The sequence below is a fragment of the Equus caballus genome, chromosome 1 (assembly GCF_041296265.1).
Source record: "Equus caballus isolate H_3958 breed thoroughbred chromosome 1, TB-T2T, whole genome shotgun sequence".
NCBI lineage: Eukaryota > Metazoa > Chordata > Mammalia > Perissodactyla > Equidae > Equus > Equus caballus.
Window position 1 is genome coordinate 2,359,148 of NC_091684.1, and position 26,800 is coordinate 2,385,947.

Genomic DNA, 26,800 nt, shown 5'->3' on the forward strand with positions numbered 1-26,800 from the left:
TGGAAAAGGGCTCCTGAGATTGGATGAGAAACTGTGAGGATGTTGTCGAATGCCACCTGGGGGAGTTCTGTCGGGGCTGTGGGCTCAGTGCTAGGACAAGCCATGAGAAAGCTGCTCCACGATCGATGGGCTCAGTTCGGTGACCCTGAGCCAAGCCAGCAGCCCTCAGAAAGGACCTGGCGTGGGCTCCCCCGAGGCAGGGGCGGTGCAGGAGGGCTGGTGTTGCATCTCGACCATGGGGAAACAGAATGAAAATCTCCCTCCGCTCACGGTCAGTCAGCTGCATCAAGATGACCTATTTTCGTAGCAGCTCCAATTCTGCAAAATAAAAGCCTTCCTTGAAGAACAGATATTCTTAAAACCCTTGTTTTTAAATATTTATCTGTACCAGGAAGAGTATGTGCCGTGCCTGCGCGGCCGTGTTGCAGGAGGGTCTGGGGGACTGGAGCTCAGAGCTGCGTTGTTTCCTTGCAGGCGTGACGCGCAGACACGCTTCCTGCTTGCAGGACTTACATTCCTGGGAAGGAGATGCGTGAATGTTAGATGGGATTGCTGGGGTCGAGTGACCTTTTCCTTTTCCCTGTGTTATAATGTTGGAGGCATCGATGCAGGGGCAAGTGTGCCTACAGCATTACACAGCAACACGCCACCTTTAAGAACGCAGCACACTGGTCTCGGTCAGCCGTGACTCAGGGACCCCCGGCTGGTGCTATCAGTTCTTTGCCCAAATGTCGGCTTCCAAAACATCCCCCACGCATGACCTTGTAAAAAGTAGCGATGCCCCCACCCCTCTTCTTGCTTTATTTTCCTCCCAGGCACTGTGTTGTTTGCTGGCTTAGTGTCTGTCTCCCTGCACTGGAGTGTGCACTCCAGGAGGGCTCCTCCCTGCCTTCTTTCAGGGTCCAGGACAGGCCTGGCACATGGTTCCTGCAGCAGCCTCCAACCTTGGCTCGCTCAGCGGTGCCCAGCCTCCCACACAGATTGTGGCCAGAGCCCTCAGTCGGACAGGGCTAAGGTCTAGCCCCGAATGGCCCGGGAGAAGCAGTGCCTTCTCCGAGAGGTAGGGGTGTCAAGGGCCCGTCCAGGGCTCGGGCGGCTTCTGGTACCACGTGCAGGGCAGCAGGGCCCTGTGAGGCTGCAGACCTGCCTGGAGGGATGGAGGGTCAGAGGACAAGAGGACAGAGGCTCCCAGGACACCAGGGTGGTGACCTACGTCTGTGGGTAGTGGAGGGTTTGCATGCGAGGCTTGGGGATCAACGCCCCACGGGCCCGAGGTTTGGTACCACCAGGGCTGCCAGAGCCTGTCTGGGGCTGAGGGTGGGGTGGGGGTGAGGCAAACAGACAGGGCTCGCTGCTCCCACCCCTACTTGGGTTAGCACTCCGTGGCTGCTGGGCTCGTGCACTCTCAGGACACTGCCGTGCCTTCCCACTGATGGGTCAGCACCCCACCCCGGGCGAGAACCACCTTTACCCTCCACTTCACCCACCCTGGTGGCTCCAGCCCCTCCCCGGCAGTGGGGGCTGAACTTCACCTGGAAGTGGCTCTGACTTCTGTGCAGTAGCTGGAAAGTCGGGACCCCGACTCCTCCCTGCCCCGTGTCTTAAGGAGTGGGAGTAGTATGAGCTCAAAACTACCAGGCTGCTGGGGAGGCCACAGGCAGCCAGCGTCCTCCGCCACCCCCTGCTGCTCTGGTTCTGAGCCGGCAGGTCTGCTAGCGTCTCCTCGGCTCAGATTCCCCCTCCATTAAACCCTCCACAATACCCGCCTTTGCAGGGTTTGAGAGTGGAGTGGGATACTTGCTGTGGGTTTCCTTATGCTTCTGACATATTACTTAATACCCTTTAGTTCCCATCTTTCTTGTCCTGGAAAGACTAACATCTGGAATTTGTGCTTTTCTCTAAAAATGCTGATTATCTTGGCTAAGATCCCTTGCTAACTCACGGCTGGGGGGTGCCAATGCTTGGGGCGTTGTGCTGACGGCTAGGGACTGGCGGCCAGGTACACCACAGCAAGCTGCCCACGGGAGGGGAGGCGCCTAACCTCTGCTCCCGGGGCTGCGCTGGACTGGACCTCTGGCCACCAACACGCTGGGGCCAGGTCTCTGAACAGCAGGACGCCCTCTGTGGGCTCTGTTCTTAGCGTGGGCAGCGTCCACGGCCCTCATCCTCAACTCCGTGTCGGAATAGCTGAGGCTGTGCTGACAGTGCTCTCAGACGTGCTGGGCCTCCTGTGCTTCTGAAGTGTGCAAAGACATGTCCATAAGCATCTGGGACCAGGTTCTCCAGGTGCTGTGAGGCCTGATGGAAAAGAATGAGAGCCAGGAGCCACGTGGCAGGCCCTGTCATGGGTATGGGGAGGCGGGGCGCAGGCCTGGGGGGTGGCGACCTGTGAGGGCACGGACCTGGGGATACAGACCCAGGATAGAGGTGGGGCCAGCCGCTGGCCTGGGTCAGCTGGAGCAGGCAGGTGCTGGGGGGGAGGTAGCAGGAAGCGAGGCTGGCCTGGGCCCTGGGCAGAGATGGGCGCCTGGGGCACTGAGGAACAAGGAGGGGAAGAAACACGCGTGGACCTTGTGGAATCTCCGTCTCACGTTAAGGAGGAAGCATCAGGTTCAAAACAGAAGTGGGAGCCCTGGGAAGCATGTCCAGACTCCTCTCTGTTCAACAAGGATTCCCGCTAACCGCGGGGCTGCCGTGCAAACAGGAGTGTCTTTCAAGAGGGTTGTGACTTTAAGAAAAGCTGCAATTTCCAATGATCCCTTTCTCACTGATTCTGTCGAGAAAGTCAACAGAAGTAAGGACTCATGCGCTTTCACCCAGGCCTGTGGTCTGCCCCCCGGAGAGGCCATGGTCCTGTGCCCGCCTCCGTTATTAATCCTGGGGCTGTTGCAGGCTCCACTTAGGCTCATCCAGCAAATCCCACGGGGCAGACCCTGCCCCTCCAGACTCAGCAGGAGGGTGGGGAGCCTGCTTCTGAGGCTCTGGGCTGCCCTGAGACCCCGGGGCTGCCTGTTTGTGGGTCTTCGTGGATGGGGGGCAGTGTTCCTTGGGGCTGCTGGCGCCTGAGACGGAGGCTGAGCTACTCTGGGCACCGTGTTGCTCCCTTCATGCCCTGTCCTGTCTGCGGGCGGGGTGGCCTGCCCCAGCCCCACAATGAGCCAGGAGGAGGGGGCTGCACGGCCCCCAGGACCCTCCTCCCTGCCTTGGCTCTGGTCCTCCCTGCTTTGCACAGGAGCCTGAGTTCAGCCTCCAGCTGGCACCACAACTGACCCACTGCTAGGTGGAATGGGCCACAGGAGGGCCACAGGGATTCCTGCAGGGTCGGGGGGGGGCCACTGGGGGTCTGCTCTGACCGGGGCTGGTGGCAGGCACAGGGCCTTTCGGTCACCTCACCTGGTGTCCTTCTGTTTTTTCTGCAGTGAACTTCGACCACTTCCAGATCCTGCGGGCCATCGGGAAGGGCAGCTTCGGCAAGGTAAGGTGGAGGCACAGGAGGCCGTGGCAGGACCACAGTGTCGGACAGGCCGGCCCCTCGGTCCGCCTGCTGTGGAGAGGCCCACCTCCCTGGGTCTGTCGATGGAGGGGGTGGGTGTGCTTCTTGCCCAGCAGGCCGGTGGTGGTGGGGGCCGTCTGGGTGGGCTGTTGACTGAGCTCCTGACCGCTAGGGTCTGAAGTCCAGGTCTTCAGGGTCTCATAGCTCAGCAGGAGCTGAGGGTAAGATGGCTCAGCTGCTGGGCTCTGCAGGGCCAAGACCCCGACACCCACTTACTCTCAATGCTGAGGCTCGCTTTGCGGGCAAGAGTTTTCCTTAGAGGTGGGAGCCTGCTTGAGGCCCAAAAGTTCTGGAAGCGTTGTAGAAGCTGCTCCGTGGTGTGGCTGATTGGCCACATGCAGAGCTGCTGGGCTGCTCGGAGGCCGTTGTTGCAGCTGGAGCCCAGAGGCCAGGCTGAGCCCACGCGGGGTCTGCAGGGCATGGAGGGGCAGGACCGAGGGTGGGCGCCCAGTGTGCTTCCTCCTCCTGGGGTGGCCGTGCCGCTTGCGTCCTCGTAGGCCTTCCCCGAGCCGTTTCTCCACGTCCTTGTGTTTTTTCTTGGCCAGATCCAAATCCCTGATTGCTGCCTTGTAACATCTAGAGATGGGGGTAATTATAACTCAAAGAGGCTTGAGGAGCTTCTGAAAAGGTTAAAATTAGCTCCCGGGACTCGGCCCTGATGGGTCTGCTGTAAATGAATCTCTTCTGAACGGACAGCTTCTCTGCAGCCGTCGAGGGCCTTGGCAGGTGAGGGTTGCGCCCCCTCCGTCTGCACAGCTGTCTGGACCCGTGTCTGTTTGAGCTCTGCAAGCCTTTGAAAGGGTTGCTGTGCTACCGAGCTTAGTGCACAGAGTATTTGAGGCTGCTAATTGCCTCCACTTCGTTGTATCACACGGGGGCTGCCTTAGGGTCCCGGGGCCTGGGGTAATTATAAGCCAGAGCAAATTAGCCCCTTGCACGAGTCCATTGAATCCTCTTATGCATTCAGGAGAGAATGTTTTAACATCTCTCCATGTCAGGAGGTAACTGCTGGACCTGTGCCTTTTGTCGACTGTGCAAAGATGGCTGATGCAAAAGACCAGGTCCTAAAGTTGAATTTGTCAGACACTGACGGCTGGTTGGGACAGCCTCTGCCCTCCTGGCTTCTCGCAGCTGAGGGGAGGTTCTGTCCCCCAGGGCCACAGAGGGTGTGGGGAAGCTGGAGGGGCAGGCAGGGTGGGCTTCAGGGAACAGCAGTGGAACCGGCAGCGGAGGACACCAGCGGTGACCGGGTTTCTGGAGGGGTGGTTTCTGTGGGGAGACACAGGGGTCATCCAGGCATTTGGAAAATGGGCCGAGGAGGCATGCTGAGGACTCTCAGGCACAGGCTAACCTGAGGCAGGTGAGGCTGGTGGGCATGGCGCCCAGCAGCCGCTTTCCTGTCCCCACCTCTTCTCCACCCCACCGTTCCCCTCCAGCAACTCGTGCACACAGCTGGGCAGCCTTCCCATCCCCACAGTGTCTGCAGAGCCCCAGGATTCTGTCTTCTCTGACCAGTTCTTGGCTTTGGAGAACCAGCTGGCCACAGGGTCCCGGAAATGGGGCTCTGCAGAGTGGGGTGACAAGAGGAAGCCGTGGGATCCTGTCGGGGTTTTGTTTTCAGATGGAAGTTATGGCTTAATTGGAGGGCTCCTTCCTGCTCCCTAATTAGGCTGCCTAATTAGGCCTCCAGGGGTCTCTGGGCTGCAGTTGCTGGTTGCCGGGTGGGTGTCTGGAATGTGGGGAAGGCCAGGGCCCACCACAGTCCTGGACACTGGTCCTTCCAGCTGCTCTCAGTGGCCAGGGCAGTGACCCCATGAGGAGAAGGAATGAGGGTTTGGAAACTCATTGGGGCTTGAGAAGGCTGGCTCTGAGTGTGCGTGGCTGGGCCCCTGTGTGCGTCTGTGTATCCGCGGCCTCATTTCCGAGGGTGTGCACAGGCTCAGCCACGTGGGACCCCACAGTGAAGACTGGCTTTATGAACTGCTCTCGGTCATCTGGATGTGAACATTCAGATGCCCTCCTTCACGAGTAGAGGCAAAGTGGTTGGTGTGTGTCTGTCACGACCAGTCAGTTCCAGTGAAATGGCCGTTTACTCTCTGGGGCGATAATTTCTGGAAATGAATTATCCAACTTGCTGTATCTGGTCCTTGGGTATAAAGACTGGTTATTGTTTTTTAAATGTTTTTATTGTGGTAAATTACACATAACATAAAATTTACCGTTTTAACCATTTTTAAGTGCACAGTCTGATGACATTAAGCTCGGTCTCATTGTCATGCAGCCACCATCCATCTCCAGAACTCTTTTCATCTTGCAAAACTGATGTTTCACGTCCTTATTTAACATTAAGGCCCCTCCCACTCCCTGGGCCCTGGCGCCCACCATCCACTTTCTGTCTGTGAATCTGACTGCTCCAGGGACCTCGTATAAATCGATCATACAGTATTGGCCCTTTTGTGTCTGGCTTATTTCACTGAGCAGAATGTCCTCAGGCTCATCCATGTTATAGCAGGTGCCAGAATTTCCTTCCTTTTAAAGGCTGAATAATGTTCCACTCTATGGCTATGTCACATTTCATTTATCCACTCATCTGTTGAGGGACACTTGGGTTGCTTCCATGTTTTAGCTATTGTGAACCATGCTGCTGTGAACGTGAGTGTGCAAATATCTGTTAGAGATCCTACTTTCAGTTATTTTGGGTATATACCCAGAAGTGGAATTACTGGATCATATGGCAATTCTTTTTTATTTTATTTTTTTAAAGATTTTATTTTTTCCTTTTTCTCCCCAAAGCCCCCTGGTACATAGTTGTATATTCTTCGTTGTGGGTCCTTTTAGTTGTGGCATGTGGGACGCTGCCTCAGCGTGGTTTGATGAGCAGTGCCATGTCCGCGTCCAGGATTCAAACCAACGAAACACTGGGCCGCCTGCAGCGGAGCACGCGAACTTAACGACTCGGCCACAGGGCCAGCCCTGGCAATTCTATTTTTAATTTTGGGAGGACCCTCCATACTGTTTTCCACAGTGACTGCACCATTTACATTCCCACCAATGGTGCACAGCATTCCAGTTTCACCACGTCCTCACCAGTACTTCTTGTTTCCTGGGTTTTTGGTAGTGGCCATCCCAGGCATGTGAGGTAGTGTCTTATTGTGGTTGTGATTTGTGTTCCCTGATGGTCACAGAGACTGACGTTGAGGTCCCATCGGTGGCATACTCATCTCTAGTGAGGAACCGTGTGAGCGCCGGGCTCCTCGGGCCTGCGAGTCCCCAGGTGTCTGCAGAGGAAGGGACTGGGCGCCCGCAGGCCTCCTGTTGGGGACTGGGGTTTGATTTTGTTGAAGTTGTTTTCACTGAACAGCAGGACAGTGACATTTTTATTCAGAGCAGAGACTAGTGGAATGCCTCCTGCAAGGAGAGAGTAGTCGGGTGGTCCAGGGCTCAGGAGGGCAGATCAAGTCAGAGATGCATAAATAGAAAGATTAGCATGAAGTTTCGAAGTGAAGATGAGTGAAAATTAGAAGGACCAGCTGGCTGGAGCTCCCGTTTTCAGTTCCCAGTCAGAGGACATCCCTGCCCCACAGTGGGAGTCACCCTCTTAGCGCCAGCTTCCAGGTTTATCCCTCGTTCATTCGCTCACTCCTCGTCGAGCCTGAACTGCGTGCCTGGGTGTCCTCTGCTTGGGGGCAGCAGGCCCTGGTGGCCCACCTGGCTCAGGCATCAGAACTTAATGCCTGGCTCTCTTTGCTGAGCTGGAGCCCCAAGAAGAATCCCAGAGGAACTCTGGAAGTCTCCATGGGAAGGACATTTGCTGGATGGACTCGCTCTTCTCCTGGGCATCCTCTCTCCCGGCAATCGCTGGTTGGCCTTGAACAGCTTGGCACGTGTCTATCCCATTGATACCTGCTATTGGAGAAGTCATGTCCCAGGGGAGATGATTTTGCTCTCCAGGGCAGAGCAGAAGCTGGTGGTGGTTTTGTGGGCCGTGAGAACACAGCATCCCCTGAGTTGAGGGCTGGAGAGGGCTCTGTCCCTGGTTCTTCTGGGACGTCATGACCACCTGACCACGTGAGGAGGCTGGCACCATCCTCGGTGCAGAGAAGCCAGGAGAGAGCCATGCTGCCGATGGGACACTCTCCCCACCATCGTGCCTGTGCATGGTGTCCACCCAGCTCTGGGAACTGGGAGGTTTCGCACCGCTGTGCCTGGTCTCGTATGAGCCCCCAGGCGTGGGCCTCACTCAGTGGGGGACAGGTGAGCGCCACAGGTGTGTTTGGACTGTGGGTCTCCATGGTGACACGTGTGGCAGCCCTCAGCCAGGGACTGAATGCGCCATATCTGGGATCTCAGATCGCAAGTGACAGACACTTCATTCAAGCGAGCTGCAAAGTGGGTAGCAGATATTAGCTAAGGGTGGGGAAGGGCAGGGGTGGCTGGTTCCCAAGGCAGCTGAGCTGGGCTGGGATCCTGCCAGGGCTAGGTGGCCGCTGCCCGCCTGGGCCCTCTCTCACCAGCCACAGTGGGGACTCGCCTGCTCAGCCCTGGGTGGCCCCCGAGCTCCATGGCCTGGGACAACCAGGCTGCTCTCTTCCCGCCCTGGGATGAGCTAGCGCAGGGCAGCCCTTCTTGGCCTGGCGCAATCCTGTGCTCCTGTGCTGCATCTTTCTCTGCAAATGAGGGTGTAGTGGTCTACAGAGATTTGTTACAAAGCAGACGGTGCTCAGGGGCGCTGGGATAGCCCCTGGGGGCTGGGCAGCCCCCACTCTGTGCTCACTGTCCCCGCCGGTTCAGAGCGTCTGCTGGAGCAGAAGCAGCAGCTGGCTGAGATCTGAAGGCGGGGTTCGTCTGCAGTGCTGGCGTGGAGTGGGGAGTCCAGCGGCGGGGCGTGTCGGCTCAGAGCCTTGCCTTTGGGGGCCCCCGGCAGCCTGGGAAGGAGGACGGAGTTTGGGCAAGGCTGACTTAGCTAGTTGCCATCTTGACCTGGTCTTTGGAAAACCACAGTTTCAAAGAAATAATTTCTAAAAATGGTGAACTGTGAACATATTGATGTTTTTCTCTGCAAATGATGCCCCTCGAAAGCAGAGATGTCAGTAGGGCCAGCCTACATGTGGATGCCCCAGGGCCTGCCTCTCCTCCTCCTCTCCTTCTTCTCTTCCCATTTCCTCCTCCCCCTCCTCCTCCTCCCCCCCTTTCTCCTTTTTCTCCTCCTCTTCCTCCCTCCCCCATTCTCTTTCTCCTCCCTCTCCTCCTCCCTTCTCCTCCTCCTCTTCCTCCCCCTCCTCCCCTCTCCTGTACACTGCATCCTGGCTTGGCCTTCTTCCCAGAAGGTGTGGAGTTCACTCACTGTCCCGGGCCTGAGGCTGCCCTTGGGAACCTCAGACTTGCCCCCTGGGTCCACATCAGGGACGCCAGCCCCACTGACCAGGTTACGAGTCCCAGACCACTGCCTCCCACCAACTCCAGTGCATAGCCCACCAGCTGCGGTTGGCTGTGTGGGGTCCTGCCCACCTCTGCCCCAGGTTCAAGGTTTGGCTCATGGGCAGAGTTGGTTTTCATTAAAAACCAAACTCCCCAGAGGCCTGTCCATCTGGAATTACGCTTGCAGGAATCTCTGTAGCATAGTCTTTACTCACAGTTCATGTTCACCAGGGTGGTTCCAGCCATAGGACTGAGGGGTCCCGTGAGGGAGGGAGGAGACGGGCCCTCTTGTGAGCATCCTGCCCTGGGGAGTCCCCTAGGGCTGCTGAGGGTGGAGGGTGGGCTCTGCCCCTCCCCCTGGGAGGCAGGTAGGTCCTCCTTGGTGCCCTTCCAGAAACCTCCTTGATGGGACGCCACCCTCGGGGAGGCAAGGCTGCTGTTTCTGGCTTGGGCCTGGCCCTCCCTTACTGCAGCCTTTGTGGGTGTATTTCTTTCTTTGAAACATGCCCTTCCCCCCTCCTTCCAACTGGGGGTCCACTGGGGGATGAGGCTCTATCCCACCCCTCATTCCTTGGCTCTGAGAAGTCCCCAGGCCCCTGCCTGTCGCTGGGCTGAGCACCCCTTGGGGGCCCTGAGGCCCCTGGGCTGACGTGGACACAGCTTTCTTCTCCTAGAGCTGGGGCTGGGGCCATGCTGGGACCTGCTGCAGTTACCCTGGCTCAGTGCCCAGCCACCGCCCAGCAGGGCCTAGACAAAGGTCCTTGGCCTTCCCAGGACACTGGGCACCATGGGAAATGCTTCTCTGGCAAGAGCAGGATGCCCATCCTGACCCTCAGGAGGCCCACGTGGGGACGGTGGGACATTGGGATGCCAACTCCACAGCCTGATCCCACTTCCCTGGGAGGAGCAGCCGGTGGGGGCCACTGCCCCTCTCTCTTGGCTCATCCAGTTTGTGGCTCGAGACTCAACAGCTGGCCCCGTGGCCTCACCGCCTGCTCTGAGGCCCTCCACGTGAACTGTGGCGTCCTGCTTTGGCCCTTTCCTGGGGCCACCCTGGGGTGAGTGTCCCCCTCCTGGGAACATGTCTCCCTGGTGGCTGCCTAGGCAAGCCTGACATTTGGCCGCCCTCCAGACCCCTCTGCCCTGGGCCTCCGTAGCGCCCTCTGCATATGTGGCCCTGGGCCGCTAGTGCCCTGACTTGTGGGACAGCCCACTGGGAAGGGCGTGGCCTTCGCAGCAAGGGCTCTGGCTGCAGCCTGGCCCGAGGGTGCTTGGTCCTGCCCAGAAATCGGCTCTGCCTCATGTCTGGGGCTGTCAGAGGAGCCCTCAGGGCCCTGTGGTCCTTGAGGCTGTATCCAGGCTCCAGCCGCCCAGCAGGTGGCCTGTGCTCACTGCTGCCGGGAATCAGAGTGCTGTTTACATGCACAGGCAGGCGCTTCCCCCGCCTCTGCCTCTTGGCTTGGGTCTCCCCGGTTCTGACCCGCTGACATCCAGCTGAGCGATGTGGCTGTGGTTTATTCCAGGGCAGATGGTTTAGGTGGAATAATTAAGACTTGGAGAAAATCCATCCCTTTTTCTCATGGAATCGATGATTGTCCAGCCTTCAAACTCTGGTCCCTTTCTTCCCTCCTTGGGCCCGTGTGTGAGTGTGTATGTGTGTGTGTGTCTGCCTGTCTGTGAAGGAGGCGTCTGCCCGCACTGCCCAGCTGTGTGTGTTTGGCCTCTAGGACATTGCGTTCCTTCTCCAGGCTGCAGTGATCACAGGATTATCACGGCATTCTGTTGGGCATTTGTGGGACGCGGCCCCCACCCCCAAGGGTCAGTGGTGTTTGAGCCTGGTTCAGGGTCTCTCCCCAGGGCCCCTCCGGGACAGGCTGGTGGTTGAGGGGGCTCACACCTGTCGGGGGTGGAGGTTGTGGCACCCTCGGAGGCCACGCTGACCCCTGGCCCAGAGCCTCTGGTCTGTGCCCGTCTGCTGTGCAGGTGGGTGGAGACTCTTTTCTGGCTAGGCTGCTCCTCCTAAAGGCAGTGACTCTGGGGCTCTGGTTCCTGGGGAGGAGACGGGGTGTCCACACTCTCGGAGCAGACGTGACTTGCTTTCCCAGTTCCCTTTTTCCCGGACAGTGGGCGGCAGGTCGATCAGAGGGTGAGAAGCAGGAACCAAACTCCATCTTTGCAGAAGGAACCTGCGAGGAGCTGCCCTAACGCCGTCCTGCCTTCCGTCCGGCTGCCCTCGCCCTCCTGGCCACGCCTGCCCCTGGCACCCCCTGCCCTGGCCCTCCTGCGCCCTCCCTGGGTTCTGGGGAGGCCCCCACTGCCTGGACGAGCCAGCCCTACTGTGCTTGCATCGCACGGCGTCCACCTGTCACAGCTAGTGTTACTACTTTTACAATCAGAACTAAGACAGCATTCTATTTTGGAAAAAAAGACTTGACTCCATCTGGAATTTAACATTTTTCCTTCGGCAAGCTCACAGCTCCTGAGCCATGTGGGGGCTGCTCGCTTGGCCCTCCTCTGAGGGACCTGCTGCCTGTCCGTCCTCCCCAGAGGGACTGCTGTCTGTCTCCCCATCCCCAGAAGGGATCATTGTCTCTCCGGCCCTTTCTGGCCTCCTGTCCTGCCCAGGGACGCTGTTCTGTTCTGTCCACCGGGGGCTGCTGATTCAGGAGCCTTCGGAGCATCCCAGTTTGAAGAGCCGCCCCCCTGTCCCCCCCACCGCCTTTCAAAAATTTCCGCTGTTGTCACACATTTATTTTTCCAGTTGAACTTTTGAATGAATTTTGTCAGGATCAAAAATAAACTCACTGAAATTTGGGTAGGAATTACATCTTGAGATCCGATGAGAGATCACTGGTCCCCACCCATCTAGGGGTCCAGTACCTTTTTGTTCAAATGTTCTTCATTTTTCATGTTAGTCCTTCACTAACATGATAAGCAGTTTTTGTTTATTATACGTTGTTGCTCTGGAATTATACGATACGTTGTCATGCATGTTATCTTTCTTCATTCTTGTGAGAAGGAGATTTTATCTTCTGACTCTTTTTCCAGTTTGTTGGTCAATAGTGACTTCTGTCCACCCCTGTGTCCCCAGCAACCCCCTGCCCCCTGCCTGCCCCCAGCCATTGAGGGGCAGGGGCTGTGCCTGCGGCCAGAGGACTTGGGTGGTCAGTGGGGTGGCTCAGGCACCCAGCCCAGCGGGCAGTGCTGTGGGGGGCGCGGGTGGAGGGTGGGTGTCTGGCCTGCCAGCCTGCGGAGGATCCTTCTGGGAATAGCAAGACCCACTCCTGGCCTCATGAGGGGCATTTGTGGCTTTTAGACAAAATTGTGTCCTTTGTGTGAATCGCTAAGTGTGCTCTGAGCTGGAAGACGATGGGCTCCCATTGGTGTTGTCTACGGGGCCTGAAGCTGAGTCTCCACACCAGGGTCACAGGTCCTCTTTTTGTTTTTTTAATGCTTTTTTGGTGTGGAAGATTGGCCCTGAGCTAACATCTGTTGCCAATCTCCCTCTTTTTGTTTTTTCTCCCCAAAGCCCCAGTGCATGGTTGTATATCCTAGTTGTAGGTTATTCTAGTTCTTCTATGTGGGGCCCTGCCTCAGCATGGCCTGATGAGCTGTGCTAGGTCCACGCCAGGATCCGAGCCGGGGAACCTCCAGCCACTGAAGTGGAGAACATGAACTTAACCACTCGGCCACAGGGCCGGCTCCGTGCAGGTCCTCTTAACAGGGGACATCAGCTGGACCAGGGGGGCATCAGGGAGCGACAGCTGAGGCATCTGAGGGGCACAGCCCTTAGGAGGCAAAGGCATGTCTCCTGGAGGCGGTGTCCCTGTGTGAGTTCCAGAGTCCCCTGACCTGGCTGGGCTTTTCTGGGACATGACTCGCTTTGCACAGGGACACGATTTGGTGTTTGAGCAGAAACATCCAGCTCTGTCCTGTGCCCCTCACGGCCCCGTGGCCTGGTCTCGTCTCTGGGAGGATTTCTGCCTTTCGCTGGCTGGGCCTCCTCCCACCCGCTGCCCTGCGCCTCCCGTCCCGACGGCACCGCGTTCTTCCTCCCTCTGCACCCATGCAAGGGCTGGGCTGGAGACGGCCCCAGAGCTCACCCGCAGACTCCTGGGGTGCTGCCTGCTGTTGATGTTCAGGTGGACGCTTGCCCCTGGCCTTGTGCTCTCATGGAAGGCTGGCCCGGCAGTTGCTTAGAGAAGGAAGGAAAGCATTGGCCGCCTCAGGGATGACGTGGCCAGAGCCCAGGCCGTGTCTGTGTGTTTCTCCAGTTTATGGGGAAAGAAGTAAGAAAATCGGGGTAAAGAGTGCCTTCCCACGGACCCCAGCCACCCGAGGAAGCTCCTGCCCCCACTGTGACCCCAGACCCTCGGGTGGACCCTGGAGACAGGTGGTGAGGAGGTGGGGCCAGGAGGGGAAGAGAGCAATTGTGGAAAGGGATCCGGGACCTTTGGCCTCACCCCTTTCTGGGTGGCCCTATTTGCGAGGACCACCCTCCCCTGCCCGCCTCGATGCCGCCATCCCGGGCCTCCCCCTGCTGCCATCTGAGGAGAAGCCCGAGCTTGGTGATTGCCATGGCAACGCCACAGAGGATGGAGATGATGGGCCGCCAGAGTGTTGCTGTGACATCTTGCTGAGCCTGTGCTCACTGAGTTAACACAGGAAGAGTGTTCCCCGGGTTCCACGCGTTCATTATGGCGGAAACGCTGCAGGGAGGGAGCAGCTGTGGCTGAGAGCTCGGAGATGTTGGGTTCTGGGATGTGAACCTGGCTGTCGATGGGGAGGAGGGTCCCTGGCTGCCACCGGGGGCTGCTAGAGCCAGCTCTGCCTGCAGCCTGTCCTCAGTCCCATGTGGGCTGTGTATCTTTGATGTTCACGCTGGTGGCGAGTGCTGAGTTTTGGCCCTTGCCATCACCATCCAGCTCCTTGACCAGGCAGCAGCCCCTTCTCCTGAGACATCCAGGCACCAGATCTGGACCCCAGCTCTTAGAAACCTGTGCCTACATGCTGTGGTGTTAGGGCATGGCTCCATGTTCCCGCCACACACTCGACTGCCACCGTGCAGGTAATGTCCATGAGCCTTGGGAAGCATGGCTAAAGGCAAGTCGGCGGGGGCCACCAGAATTCACGACGTCCAGCAGTGTCTGCAGAAGGCCCAGCTGCTGCCTCTGGGCCCTGAGCTCGCACTCTGTCAGGGGGCTGGTGCTGGCTGCTCTCACTGGAAGCCAGGCCCGTCTAGACTCCCCCCGGCCCCAGTGCCTGCCCCCTTCCCCGGGCTGGAGCTCTCCGTCTCTGGGCACCGCTCCTCAGACCCCATCTTGAGATTTAAATTTTATAAGTGAACTTATAAGCAAATTCCTCCTTAGGCTCCCTGATGGGAAGTGCTTGGCCGCAGAGCCGTCAGTCGGCTGAAGGACGTGCCCCCGCCCAGCAGGGCCCTTCCCAGCGGCCAAGTCTTGGAACAGCATCATCTCCGTTTCAGGCTAGTGGGCAGAAGCTTTCTATAAAGGGCAAAATCTAGCCTTTGACATGTTTTAAAAGAATGTAAAAAATGGTTTTACTTTCAAGTGCCTCACCACCTGGAAGGAAGCCTCTCTGGTTGGCCGGGGTTTACTCGGGGCTTCCGTTTGGATGGCCTGGGGGCGGCTCTGGGGGCGCCCCTGTTACACAAAGGAGAGGGAGATGCTGAGGATCAAACAGACCAAGTCCCAGGGGGGCTGAGCAGGGAGGAGGACAGGACCAGGCGCTGGTCAGAGAACCAGAGGGGCGCTGTGCATGGAGCATGGGTGGGAGTCACGGAGGGTCAGCAGGAGCTCAGTCCCGAGCTGGAGGGGATGGCAGGGCCTGGGAGCAGGGCTCCTTCCTCTCCCTACCTGGGCTGACTTGGCGAGGGCAGGGTCTGCTCTGGGCTCCCCTGGGCTGAGGGCCGAAGCTGGGACAGGACCCTTAGGTGCCCGGGACTCTCCCAGCTATCGCTGCTGTCTGTTTCAGAACTGCAGGCCCGGAGACCCCGCGTGGCAGCCTCCCACGGAGCAGCATCCAGCAGACCGTTTCCCACATGTTGCAAAGCGGGCCGGAGCACGGTGTGAACTTGCTATTGGTCTCTGGGTCACCCCAGCTTTGATTTTGTGCCTTAAAATAGCCGTCTCTGGTGACTCATTCTGGAGGAGGAGGATGTCCACGTTCTCATTCTCATTCTGGTCCCAGGACAGCACAGGAGTGGTCATTGCCTTGGCTGGGGGTCGCCAGGGAGCTGAGGCCAGAGAGGGCGCATCTGGTCTAGAGCTGAGCAGCTTGGGAGAACCGAGCGAGGTGTGGCCAGCCCCCTTGTGTGTCCAGCGTGAGAAGCAGGCTTCCTCTGTCAGGCCAGCTTGGTCTCTGCAGCCGCAAGATGCAGCTCTCCAGGTCAAGGGTGTTCTTCAGGATCGTAGGTGGTGTGGGGGCCCTTGCACCAGCTCCTCACCCTGGGCCTGGGCTACCTTATCTGTAATGGGGGCCCCTGTGGCCCATCTTTGCTCCAGGTGTCTGGCCACCCCTTTAGTCTGCCCCTCGAGAGGGCCTGGTGACCGCGCACAGTTTTCCAGGACCACACGGGCCTCCATGGCCCTTTCCGGGCAGTCAGTCCTCAGCTCCCCAAGATTCCGAATTGCACCGCTGAGCTGTGCTCCACCTCTCTCTGCCCACCAGCTGTCCCATGGGGTCTGCCACTTTGGGAAGCAGGCCGGGGCCCAGCCTGTGCTGCTGCCTGAGGCCCCACCCAGGCTTTGTGGCTGCACAGGCATGGCCTCAATCTTCTCCCTCTTAATTTTGAAAACTTCCAAATATAAAAACAGAGAGAAAGAGTGTAATGACCCAGCACATCCCTGTCTCCCCGCTCCGCCAGTTCCCTGCTGGAAGCTGATCTCATTTCCGCTGTTCCCTCTCCCCCTCGCCCCCACGCTGGGTGGTCAGAAACGAACTCCAGAGAGTGTGTTGTTTTACCCGTAAGTATTTCAGGTTCTGTCTCCAAAGATAAGGGCTCTTTTATTAAATGTAACCACAATACTTCTCACACCTAGAATAATTAGCAACAGCTGCTAACATCAGCAGATATCTTGTCAGCGTGCGCACGCTCCTGACGGTCCTATACATATTTTGTGATTATTACGATTGCTTGGAATTGGAATCCACACGTGGTCCACCCCTTGCGGTTGGTTTCGTTCCATTCGCCCCTCCATCTCTTTCTTCCTCGTGGCTTCTTGGCCGAGAGTCTAGTCGTCCTGTGTCCTGAGTTCCCACCGTCTGGGTCTTGCTGCTTGTGTCACCCTGCAGTCCTCCGATGTCCCGTCCGTGCCCTTGTGTAAGCTGGGCGTGGTCTACACCAGCTGGATGGATCAGGTTTGACTTGGAAGTGAGGCTCCGTCCTGGGGGTGCCCCCCGCGTCATTGGTCAGGAGACCCCGCGTCTGGGCGTCTGCCTCCGAGGTTGGCCACCGTTGGTGGTTCTCGCTAACCTGTGACCTCCTTAGGAGTTGTAAAGTGGGCGTGTTCTAGTTCTACCATTTAGTCTTCCTTGATTAGCTAAAATCATTAACTCATATAATTTCTCTTGTCAACAATTTTCGTAGAGAACATACTTCAGGCACAGCCCATCCAGAAGGATAAATGCCCTTTTTTCCCCTTTATTGGGCAATTTTTAAAGGGCAGAGTGGATTCCTGAGGCCCTTAAAGGCTAGCAGAGCAGTATTTCATTGTGGCTGTGGACGTGTGGGTGGGACACACCTGCTAGGGTCCACTCCCCACAGTTATTATGCTTCTTGATGCTCAGCAGGTCCCAGCCACTGCCGGCCCCTTCATGTGGGCCCCTGAGTCTCTTGACACGGTCTACTGTCCGGGCGGGCAGCATCCTCACTTGCTGGTGCGACACGACACTCTCACCCCGGAAAAGAAGGCTCGGTTTCTCCGTGGCGCCCCGGGTACCTCTGGTGGGGCGTGGCATTTGGAGACCACAGTTTGGGCAGTAGGGCTGCTCGTTGCTCCTGGACCAGCCACTCTTTGCAGGTCTTTGTGGTAGACAGAGCTGGGGGATCCACAGGGAACACCCCACAGGGGGTGTCCAGAGTCGTCTAAAGCAGTTTTCTGTGGTAACAGACTGCCTCAATACACAATTTGGTTTATGCTTTATTTGGCTCTCAATTTTTAGGGATTGCCTTTTAATATTAAATTTAATGATTATGTAAGACATTTGCATGGTGCGAAATAAAAGTCTACAAAACAAGGTGTATTCAGGAAAGTCTAGGCTCCACTGCTGTTCCTTCTGTCCTGTTCCCACCTTCCTCCTATAAATATCCCTTTTGAAAAAGACTTTGGTTTGTATTTCCATTGATTTCTTCTTTCACATATTCATATGATCTGCTTCTTAACTAAATGTAACCCACCATTCACTTTTCTCCACGCCTCGTTTTTTCACTGAACAGTGAGTATTTCAGGATATCACACTCTGCCCCCAAAAGACAATACCAGTCATTCCTTCTTACAGCTGCACACACGCCACCGCGCAGGCGTGCTGATGGTTTTCCTGTGGCTGCTGTAACAACTTACCACAAACGTCGTGGCTTAAAACAATACAGATTTATGATCTGGTGGTTCTGGAGGGCGGAGTCTAAAACAGGTCAGCAGTGGCCCGAAGGCCAGGTGTGGTGGGCTGCTCCTTCCGGAGGCTCCAGGGGAGGATCCCTTCCTTGCCTTTTCCAGCTTCCAGAGGCCGCTGCGCGTCTTGGCTCGTGGCCCTGCATCCCTCAGACCTCTGCTCCTGTTGTCACGTCTTCTCTGACTCTGGCCCTCCTGCCTCCCCCTTCCCCGAATAAGGATTCTAGTGATGCCATTGGGCCCACCTGGTCCTCCATCTCAGGATCCTTCACTTAATTCCATCTGTAAAGTCCCTTTTGCCATATGAGGTGACACAGTCAAAGGTCCAGGGATTAGGACATGGACATGTTGGGGACCGTTATTCTGCCGACCACACACGTTACTGGTGAGCATTAGGCAGTTTCCAACCTTTGCAGTTTCAAGCACCGCTGTATTTGTTATACCACATGCATAAGCCGAGCCATGTTTTTGCCAGTGTATCTTTGGGTTAGTTCCTAGAAGGGGGGATACATGGGTTGCAGGATGAATGCAGATGTAATGTTGGGAGCTGTTGCCAGATCCCCCACCGGGGCCGTGTACCCCTTCATTCTCCACCAGAGAGCCTGCCATGGGTTGTTTTGTCGAAGGTTTTGGTTTTTGCCAGTCGGACAGGGAAGAAATGGCACTTCAATTAGTTTTACTTCCCATTTCTTTCACGATAGCAAGGCTGAGCGTCTTTTTAAATGTTAGAAGGCCATTTGCGTATCCTGTGCCCATTTTTCTATTGGGTTCATGGTCTTTTTTATTTTTAGAGGCTCATTATGTATTAGGGAATTAACCTTTTATTTCTGAATAAGTCGTAAATATTTTTCCCAGTTCATTATTTGTCTTTCAACTTTATGTGTTTTTTCCATGTAAAATATTTTTATTTTTATACTGTCATGTTTTTCAATCTTTCTCCTTGTTGCTTTTAGATTTTAAGTCGCAGAAATGTTGTCCCTACTTCCAGTTATTGAGGACTCCGTCGTGTTTTCTTTTATCACTTCTCTGTTTCATTTACCTGTTAAAACTATTATGAATTTGGAGTTTATTCTGGCTTATAGTGTCATCAATGAATCCAATTTTATTTTTTTTAATATAGCTATTTAGTCATCGCCCCACTTATTAAAAAGTCTGTTTACCCACAAATTGGAGGTGCTGCCTTCATGATATACTGAATAGACCTACGCAGTTGGGTCTGCTTCTGGATTTTCTCTTCTGTTTTATTGGCCTGCCCGGCTGTTCTGCTCCAGGTCCGCACTTTTTATTATGGAGGCTTTATATAGCATGCTTTGATACCTGGTGGGCTCACATCGCTGCCTGGAACTTCTTTTAAAGGTTTTTTCCCGGCTATTTTTGCTTGATTGTCTTTCCAAATGAATTGTATAACCAGCTTGTCAGCTCCAGAAAAAAAAGCCAGCCCTGGTGGTATTTCTTGGGACTGTGCTGAGTTTGCAGAGCATCTTGGGCTGGAGGCCCATGTGGGTGATGCTGGGTCTCCGTCCGTGACCCTGGCCTGCCTCCATCTGCTCCAGCCTGCGTCCACGTCTCTCAGGAGAGCGTTGCAGCTTCCCTCATCTGGGTTTTGCCGAGGCGTTTTCTTTTCTTTTCTTTTATAAAAGTATTTTCTCTTCCATTCAGTCTTCAAGCTGGGCTTGTTTGCATATGTGCAGGCCCTCAGTATTGTGTGTGTTGATTTGATAATCTGCTGGTTCACTGATTTTCTCATGATTGCAGTAGCGTTTCCATTGCTCATTTTGATTCTGTTGAATCCAGATGTAAAAGCAAGTCATCCGCAAGCATAGGTGGTTTTCCCTCTTCTGTTCCAGTTCTGGTCTGGAGGCTGGGCTGTGCCGGGTGCTGGCTAGGGGGGTGCTGCCTGGGGGCCCACTGCTCTCTGATCCCATTTCCTCACCTGCCAGATGGGGCAGCAGAGGGACCTGCCCCAGGGGTGCTCTGGGGACTAGATGAGAAAGTGAACGTGGACGCCCCAGGCCTGCTCCTGGCACTCAGGGTGTCTGGTCCGGGGTACCTGGTCTGCAGACGGGGGCTTCCAGGGGGCCACGCGATGCCTCAGTCGGCTTGCTGAGCATCCTGCTGGGCCTCTGGGGGCAGGGGCCTGGCCACACCTTTTCCTTCTGCCTGGAGAGGAAGCTCCTCTGGATGGCACTGGGACCCTCTGCTTCAAGTATTTTTTAAATAGTCATTCCTCAGTGCCAGCCCTGTTTTAGGTGCTGACGAGAGGTCTGGGAACAAGGCAGACAAACCCCTCCTCCGTGGGGCTGACCCTCTGTGGGGAGGGACAGAGGGTAGGCAGGGTGACAGATGGCTGTGCAGCATGCGGGCTGGGGATGAGGGTGTTGGGCGAGGCAGGGAGGCAGGTGCTCTGGGGTGGCAAGAAGTGGGCATTTTATCTGCAGGTGGCCAGCAGCCTCGGGGAAGCAGAGATGGGCACGCTTCCTTTTTCCCGCACACGCGTGTTACATGGAATGTCCGCCTGTCCTGGGGGAGACCAACCCCAGCTCTCCCACAGGGAGGTGGTGCCCTTGGGGCCCGGATCCCACTGTCTCTGCTCTGGCAATCCTGCTGGCTTGCCCCTCATGGCCCCAGGGTGGCTGCTGCACCTCTGAGCCTGCATCAGGGTTCCGAGCTTGATGAGGGGGCCAATAGGCCCTGCGTTCTCTGCTGCAGAGAAGATCCTAGAGGTGCAGACTTCAGGACAGGTGTGCATAAGCCCCTTGGTTTCCAAGATCCTGGGAAGGCTTTGTTTCATTTGGGCTTGACTGAGCTTAAAATCCTCTGGCGATGTGAGGGGATCCCCTACCCAGCTCCAGAAGTAGAGAATGTTCTAGCCTCTGCAGATATGGGCGTGGGCCTACTGTCTCCCCTTTCTGCTTTGGGCTCATGAGGAGCCTGGGACCTCCTGGGCATCTCCCCTTCCCCAGGCGGTGAGTCCTGGGTTCGTGACGCCTGTTTTCTCAAACTCTGTTCTGTATCCTCTCCCTTCCTGGTTTTCTGGTCCCATGGCCAGGCCTTGGAGCTGGGATCAGAGACGCAGGATCAGGGACTCTCTCTGGTCCCGCAGGAGCCAGGTATTGCAGGCTGAGACCCTTCCTCTTTGTGGGTCTTCCCCAGTCGGTCTGAGGAAGCGCCCCATTGGCAGAGGTTTGAAGCTGGTGCCCTCGGGGGACTGCTGTCGGGGCGGCCTGGAACAGCCTACTTCAAGCCAAAATTTGTGTGGGGCTTCATATATTTTTTGAAAGATTTATGAGCATGTTATGGTCTGTGCTATAAATATCTATTTGCTTTAGTATTAAAATAATGCATCCCCATCATGTCCCTAATCTGAGTGGAACCGACAGCCCAGGAAGACGTGTGGTGGCTTAATGCCCTCAGAGTCCCCATGTGCACCACGTGCACCCACAGTGCATGCACCCCGAGTGAGGATGCTGGGCCGTCGTGTCCAGGAAGGTGCTGGGGGCGCCCCGAGTGGGAGCTAAACGTAGCCTGGTCATGGACCTCAATGCCTCTCAGTGGGCTTCCCTTGGCTCAGGCCTGAGGAAGCGCCACCAGCCATGGCTCGGGGCCTGGAGGGCCCGCCGTGCCCTGAGAGTGCTGCATACTCAGGCTGGGAGGTACCGTGCTGGAGGACAGAGGCTGGCTGGGTGACAGGGAGGGCGTCTCCCTTTCCTTAGGGGCCGTCTGTTCATGGAAGGTTCTGGAGAGCACTACCGCAGCCTCCTCTGGGGTCGAGGGTATCTCACGGAGATGGCGCTGTGTCCACATTGGGGAAGGTAGCCTTTAGGTTTCATCATGTGGGGCTTTGAGGACACTCACATCCTTCCCCGTTATTCAGCCCGGAAGGGTCTGAGTCCCCATGTCATCGCTGCCTCCTGTGTCCCCACCATTATGAAGGGAAAGTGGTGGTTTGCTGGAGTGGGGGCCCCAGAGGCTGAGGGAGGGTGACCCTGCTTTGGAGAGGGTCTGCCCAGCATGCATGCAGCATTCTGCAACCTGTGGTGTGTGGTGGAACCTGCTGGGCCCATGGGGGTTGATGTCCACCATCAGTGCTCAGGTGTGGGATTCCAGCTGGGGCACAAGAGGGCTGGGAAGCAAGACCCATGATAGCAAGGAAGAGGGGTGGGGAGACTCTGCTGTTTCCTCCTGGGAGGCCATCGAGCTCCTGCTGTTGGGGCCCTGCCTCGGGAACAGAGGCTGGCTTAATGCTGCTGCCCTCCCCACTCTCGTGGGGCAGTGACAGCAGCCAGCTCTCACCCCAGTGGCCTGACATCTGGGCTGCAGTGGAGGGAACTTTCCAGGGCAGTGACGGACATCTGCAGAGGTCGGGACGCACTGGTGACCCCTGAAATGTGGTGGGTCACCTCCTGAGTCACAGTGTCCCCCATAGACCCACCTTGGGAGGTGATATTGTAAGCCCTGCGGATGCACTTTACAGTCAAGGGGACTGCCGGTGCCCCACCCCTTTCCCCGGGTCTTGGCAGGCGTGTTGTGGTACCTCTCTCGCTGTTAGTGGGTATTCTTCCTTCTGACTCCAGGCCTTAATTTAACTCTGGGATTCCTCTGTTTCTGGGCTAAGGGGGCCAAGACAAACAGCTGCCCCAGGGGCCATAGCCACGAGATTAGGGCATCATCCTGGGAGGCAGGAGGGCCCACTGGTTGGGTCCTCTTCTTCTCCCAGTGTGTCTGGCCCACATGACCACAGAAGGGACTGGGAGGGGCCCCTCTGCTTGGCTGGAGCTACATCTCTTCGCTGAAAATGGGGCAAGTGGGCAGGGACTTGGGCATGGGGGTGCCCGTGCCTTCACGAAACACCGTGCACCAGCCCCCAGAGCACACGGGTCAGTGAGGGGCCGGAGTCCTGGCCGGGCTGGGGCCTGCCTGGGGGCAGAGATCCCGCTGGACAGGGTGGGCCTCCCTGCAGACCTGAGGGGCCAGAGTTGCAGGAAGCAATGTCCCAGACCAGGGATGGCCAGCGGCCACAGCAGCCTCACTCCCAAGCTGGAACGGGGTCGACCCTCTTGTCATATAGGCAGATGGGGAAGACCGCCGTGTGTGGAGGCTGCGTGAGCCGAGAAGCTGTTTGCACGGGCACCAGCCAGTGGACACTCGGGCTTGGTCGCTGTTCCGTGAGGAGTGAGTGGGCTAGAGCGGGTGTTTGTCTCTCTGAGTATAAGGGGCTCTTCCTAGAGTTAGTGCCCTCCGCATTTCACAGGGACGCTGCAGAAACGCCATGGGGAGATCTGCTGACCTCCCCCAGCAGTCAGGGACAGCAGGCGATGGGAGTCATGGCAGGTAAAAGGGGTCAAGGAGGCGCCGCCTGGAAACTGTCACGTGGACGTGTTGGGGGTTTAGGAGAGTGGAGAGTGGATCCGGGAGAAGCAGCGATGGATGATACAGCAGGCAGAGCTCGTCCGGACTGACGGCCAGCGAGTCTTCCAGCAGGAAGCACCCATCACATTCGAGTGGTCCTGATGGAAAAGGCCAACGCCTCACGTATCCTGTGGGAAAGTCTGAATTCCAAGTGAGAGAGAATCCAGGAGCGTCCAGACAAGTGATAAGAACCGTCTGCCCCCGAGGGGACAGAAGCAGTGTGGCTACTCAAGAGGAGCGGTGTATCTCGGATCCCGCCTGGAAAACAAAGGTAGCCAAGAATTCCAAACCTCATGGACACTGTTGTTCCCATGTGTGGGCCACAGACACGAGGGCTCAGATCCTGCCCACCTGTCTGCCTGGTGGGGCTTGGTGATTCTCCAATGAGAATAAGACAAAGATGTGGTTCGAAAGCCACTTCCGACGTGGCCGTCATCCAGCTGTGGTTGCCGCATCACTGAGCCCATGGAGTTGTTTTCCGACTAAATGACAGTCTTAGATGGAGGAACAGCCCAGGGCTGGGAGCAAGTGGGTACAGGAAGGTGGGTCGTTCCCCAGGAGGCCGAGTGGGCTGGGCGGGCGCCTGCAGATCCCCACTCCGGCTGCCCTGTGTGTCTGTGGGGGGGACGCTGTTTGCTCAGGCGCTGACCTGTCAGGGAGAGTGTATGTGTGTTTGGGGGGCTGCCTGAGGCTGTAGCTCCGCCCACCACCCCCAGTTGGTGTGGGCTGATGAGTCCTCTCGCTGGGCCAGCCCTGCAGGGCCCCCCGGATGTCACTGCGAGAAAGATGCAGCAGATCCCCAGCATCTCTTAGGGCAGATGATTCAACTACATGCTTATCAGCGGATGTAAAGGTCAGGGAGGGGAAAATCCCCCTTCTCGTGTTCTTGTGTCCTTGTGACTGGACCAATAATAAGTAAAGTTGACACAAGACCAGATTAACAAGCGAAAAGCCCAATTTAATTGCATGTGCACAGGAGAATCATGAAAGCAGGCAGTACATGTATCTTTTACATGAAGAAACAATAAATTTGTGAAGAATTGACAGCACAAAGAAACGTAGGTTTGGGGTACATCGATAGCGAGGAATTTAAGTAGAGCTTAGGTTTGAGATAATAAATCAACAAGGTTTGTTTATGCAGCTTCTCGGCCCTGAATTCCTAGCTCTGGTGACAATGATGCGGGGCGAGCCCCTTTCACGTGGGGGTTGTATTTCCTGCTTCCAGGGGAACAGAGACAGGAGGGTCACAGTGCCCTCTTTGCCTCTCAAACAACTTTAACTCAGAATAATCATTATGCCATTGTGAGATGTCTTGGAGTGGCCTGTCCTGGTCCCCAGTGTGAGAAAATGACCTCGGTATCAGGTGGTGCCACCAGCAGCTCATTATTCTTTAGCCGCTGCCTGTGGCCCCTTCGTGGGACTGCCAGCTCCCGCACCCTTCCCTGGAGGTTTGTGACCACCTCCACGGCTTCATGAGGCTCTGTAACCCCACTGGCCGTGGGCCAGGGGCAGCCACTTAGCGTGGGGAAGCTGACACTCTGAGCTGCCCTCCCCATCCACCTCCTTGGTCCTCCCCCCTCTCCACGATGGAGTCAGCAAGGTGCAGGATGCTCTGGGGTTAGGGTGCTCCCTCCTAAGGGAGCCTACCCAAGGGCATCTGCAATGTGGAAGTCTCCGCCCCACCCCACGGCGGCCCCCAGCGGGGCCAATTGAGAAACTACGAGGCCTGACCTTCTGCTGGTAGAGAGGGCAACACAGTGGGACAGAGGGTGGGTCTGGGCTGAGGACACGCGCTGGGGGGTCATCGTTGTACAGGGGCACCCGTGAGCCCACCCCAGGAGTGAAAGGGGCCTGAGACGGGACCTTGGGAGAACAGCTGCCCGCAGGGGAGCCTGGGGAGGGGGCAGTTAGGAGCCTGGCGTGGCCTCTGCCCTGTCTGAGCCTGCGCGCGTGTTCTCTGAACACTTGGCTTCCGGAACTGGCCCCGCTGACCTGCGTGAGGTGTCCCCCCTCGGCCTGGGGAACGCCTGCTCCACCCACAAGCCTTCTCCCCACGCCCCTCTTCCTCAGCAGCTGCAGACATCTTCTCTGGGCCCATCCCTGGCACAGAGCTGCCAGTATTGGTGGGCCTGACGGAGCATCTGCAGCCCAGACTCAGCCCTTCCTGCGGCTCCAGAAGCCCCCAGGTGGATCAGGAGGCAGTTTCATTATAATATTTAGAGGCTGTAAGTACCTGTTGTCAGGCATTTGCTTTCTGGGGAACAAAAATTACTTGGAAAGAAAAAGAGCTTGGGGTGAATCACTTAAACCTGCAAACCACGCAAACAGCATCCAATTAGAATGGCAATCACCCAGCCATTAGTCACTGGCTCTTGCTGCGGCCCCGTGGCATTTTGCACGGAAACCCCGGGGCTGCCCCGGGAGCCTGGGCTCAGCAGTTAATTCCTCTTCTTGCTGAGATCTAATTCCAATTCCTCCTCTTCTGGCCTAAGTCGATTACTAGAGGAAGCGGCTCAGAAACTGAGATGGTTTGAGGAGATGGTTGAATGGGGCACCTGCTCTCAGCCGGGAGACCAAGCCAAGGCGGAGCGAGGGCTTCCGCTCCTTGTTGTCACTGCTGCCTGGTGATTTGTGGCACCTGAGGCCCCTTGAGCAGGGAGGGCACCAGACCCCAGCACTTCCACTGCCGCTGTTTGGAGCTTCTGGGGTCGGGGGCCTCAGTGGAGCCCAGGGCGACCTCCCCAACTCGGCCTTTTCCAGCCAGGCCGCTGCTGGAGACCTAGAGCTCGTGTCAGCTATCCCTGCCAAGAGCATTTTGATGCACTTGACTTGAAGGGGAAAACCCGGCCCCATCTCAGACAATCGTGAGCGTGTCTGACAGCCTGTGGGTCCCGGAGGGATGGCCTCTGTCTGAGTGGCTCAGCCTGGCTGGCCTGGGGTGGAAGACAGTGGAGATGGCCCAGCTTTCAGAGGAAGGGGGCAGATAAGGACGCTTGAAGAGTGGCCAGGTCGGCAGGTGGAGACGGGAGAGCAGGTGGTTGGGTGAGGGTGTGGTGAGAGTCTGGCGAGGCTGGGGTGGCGGTGAGGGTGCATGGAGAGAGAGCCTGGTGAGGCTGGGGCGGTGGGCCCGGTCACAGATCCCAGAAGGAAGCAAGGTATTTTCCCAGACAAGTATGCTTGGGAGGTGTGGGGAGTGGATTCGTGTCCAGAGGCTGCCATAACAAAGTCCCACAGCTGGGTGGCTTCAAACAACAGGAATTCATTCTTCCACAGTTCTGGAGGCCTGGAGTCCGACATCAAGGTGTCAGCAGGGGGCTAGTTCCTCCTGGAGGCCGCAGGGGAGGCACGCTTTCACCTCTCCTCTCTTAGGGTTTGCAGCTACCTGAGAATTAGATTGACATAAGACGGATTAATAGGAGAAAAACATCCAAATTTATTTAATGCAAGTTTTACATGACATGGGAGCCCTCATAAGGAAATGAAGACCCAATGAAGTGGCAAGACCTTAATGTTTTTATGCCAGTTTGAACAAAGAGAGGTGATTGTGGACAAGTAACTGAAACGAGTGGAAATATTTTAACACGGTCTGTCTGTGCAGAATTCTCTGAGCTTCAACTTCCCGTCCTTGAGGATGAGAATTTACTTTCCTCCTGGGGCAGGGCGGACATCTTCCATCTGGGGGTTTATTTCAGGAAGAAAAGGGAGAGTCAGGGCGCCCTTCTTGCACCTGCAGTTTTTTTAAGTGTCTTTAGCTCAAAATAACCTGTATGCCAAATTGGCATGTTTTAGG

The 26,800-nt window shown here is 56.7% G+C and overlaps 1 protein-coding gene across 2 annotated transcripts in view; it reads left to right on the forward strand.

The window, feature by feature from the left end:
• The window catches only part of STK32C (serine/threonine kinase 32C), a 101,441-nt gene that overhangs the window by 49,209 nt on the left and 25,432 nt on the right, over positions 1-26,800 (forward strand). For both annotated transcript variants that reach the window (XM_023636825.2, XM_070246291.1), the window contains exon 2: positions 3,420-3,475. In XM_023636825.2, coding sequence (XP_023492593.2) covers positions 3,420-3,475 — 56 coding nt within the window. The remainder of the gene's footprint in view (positions 1-3,419; positions 3,476-26,800) is intronic.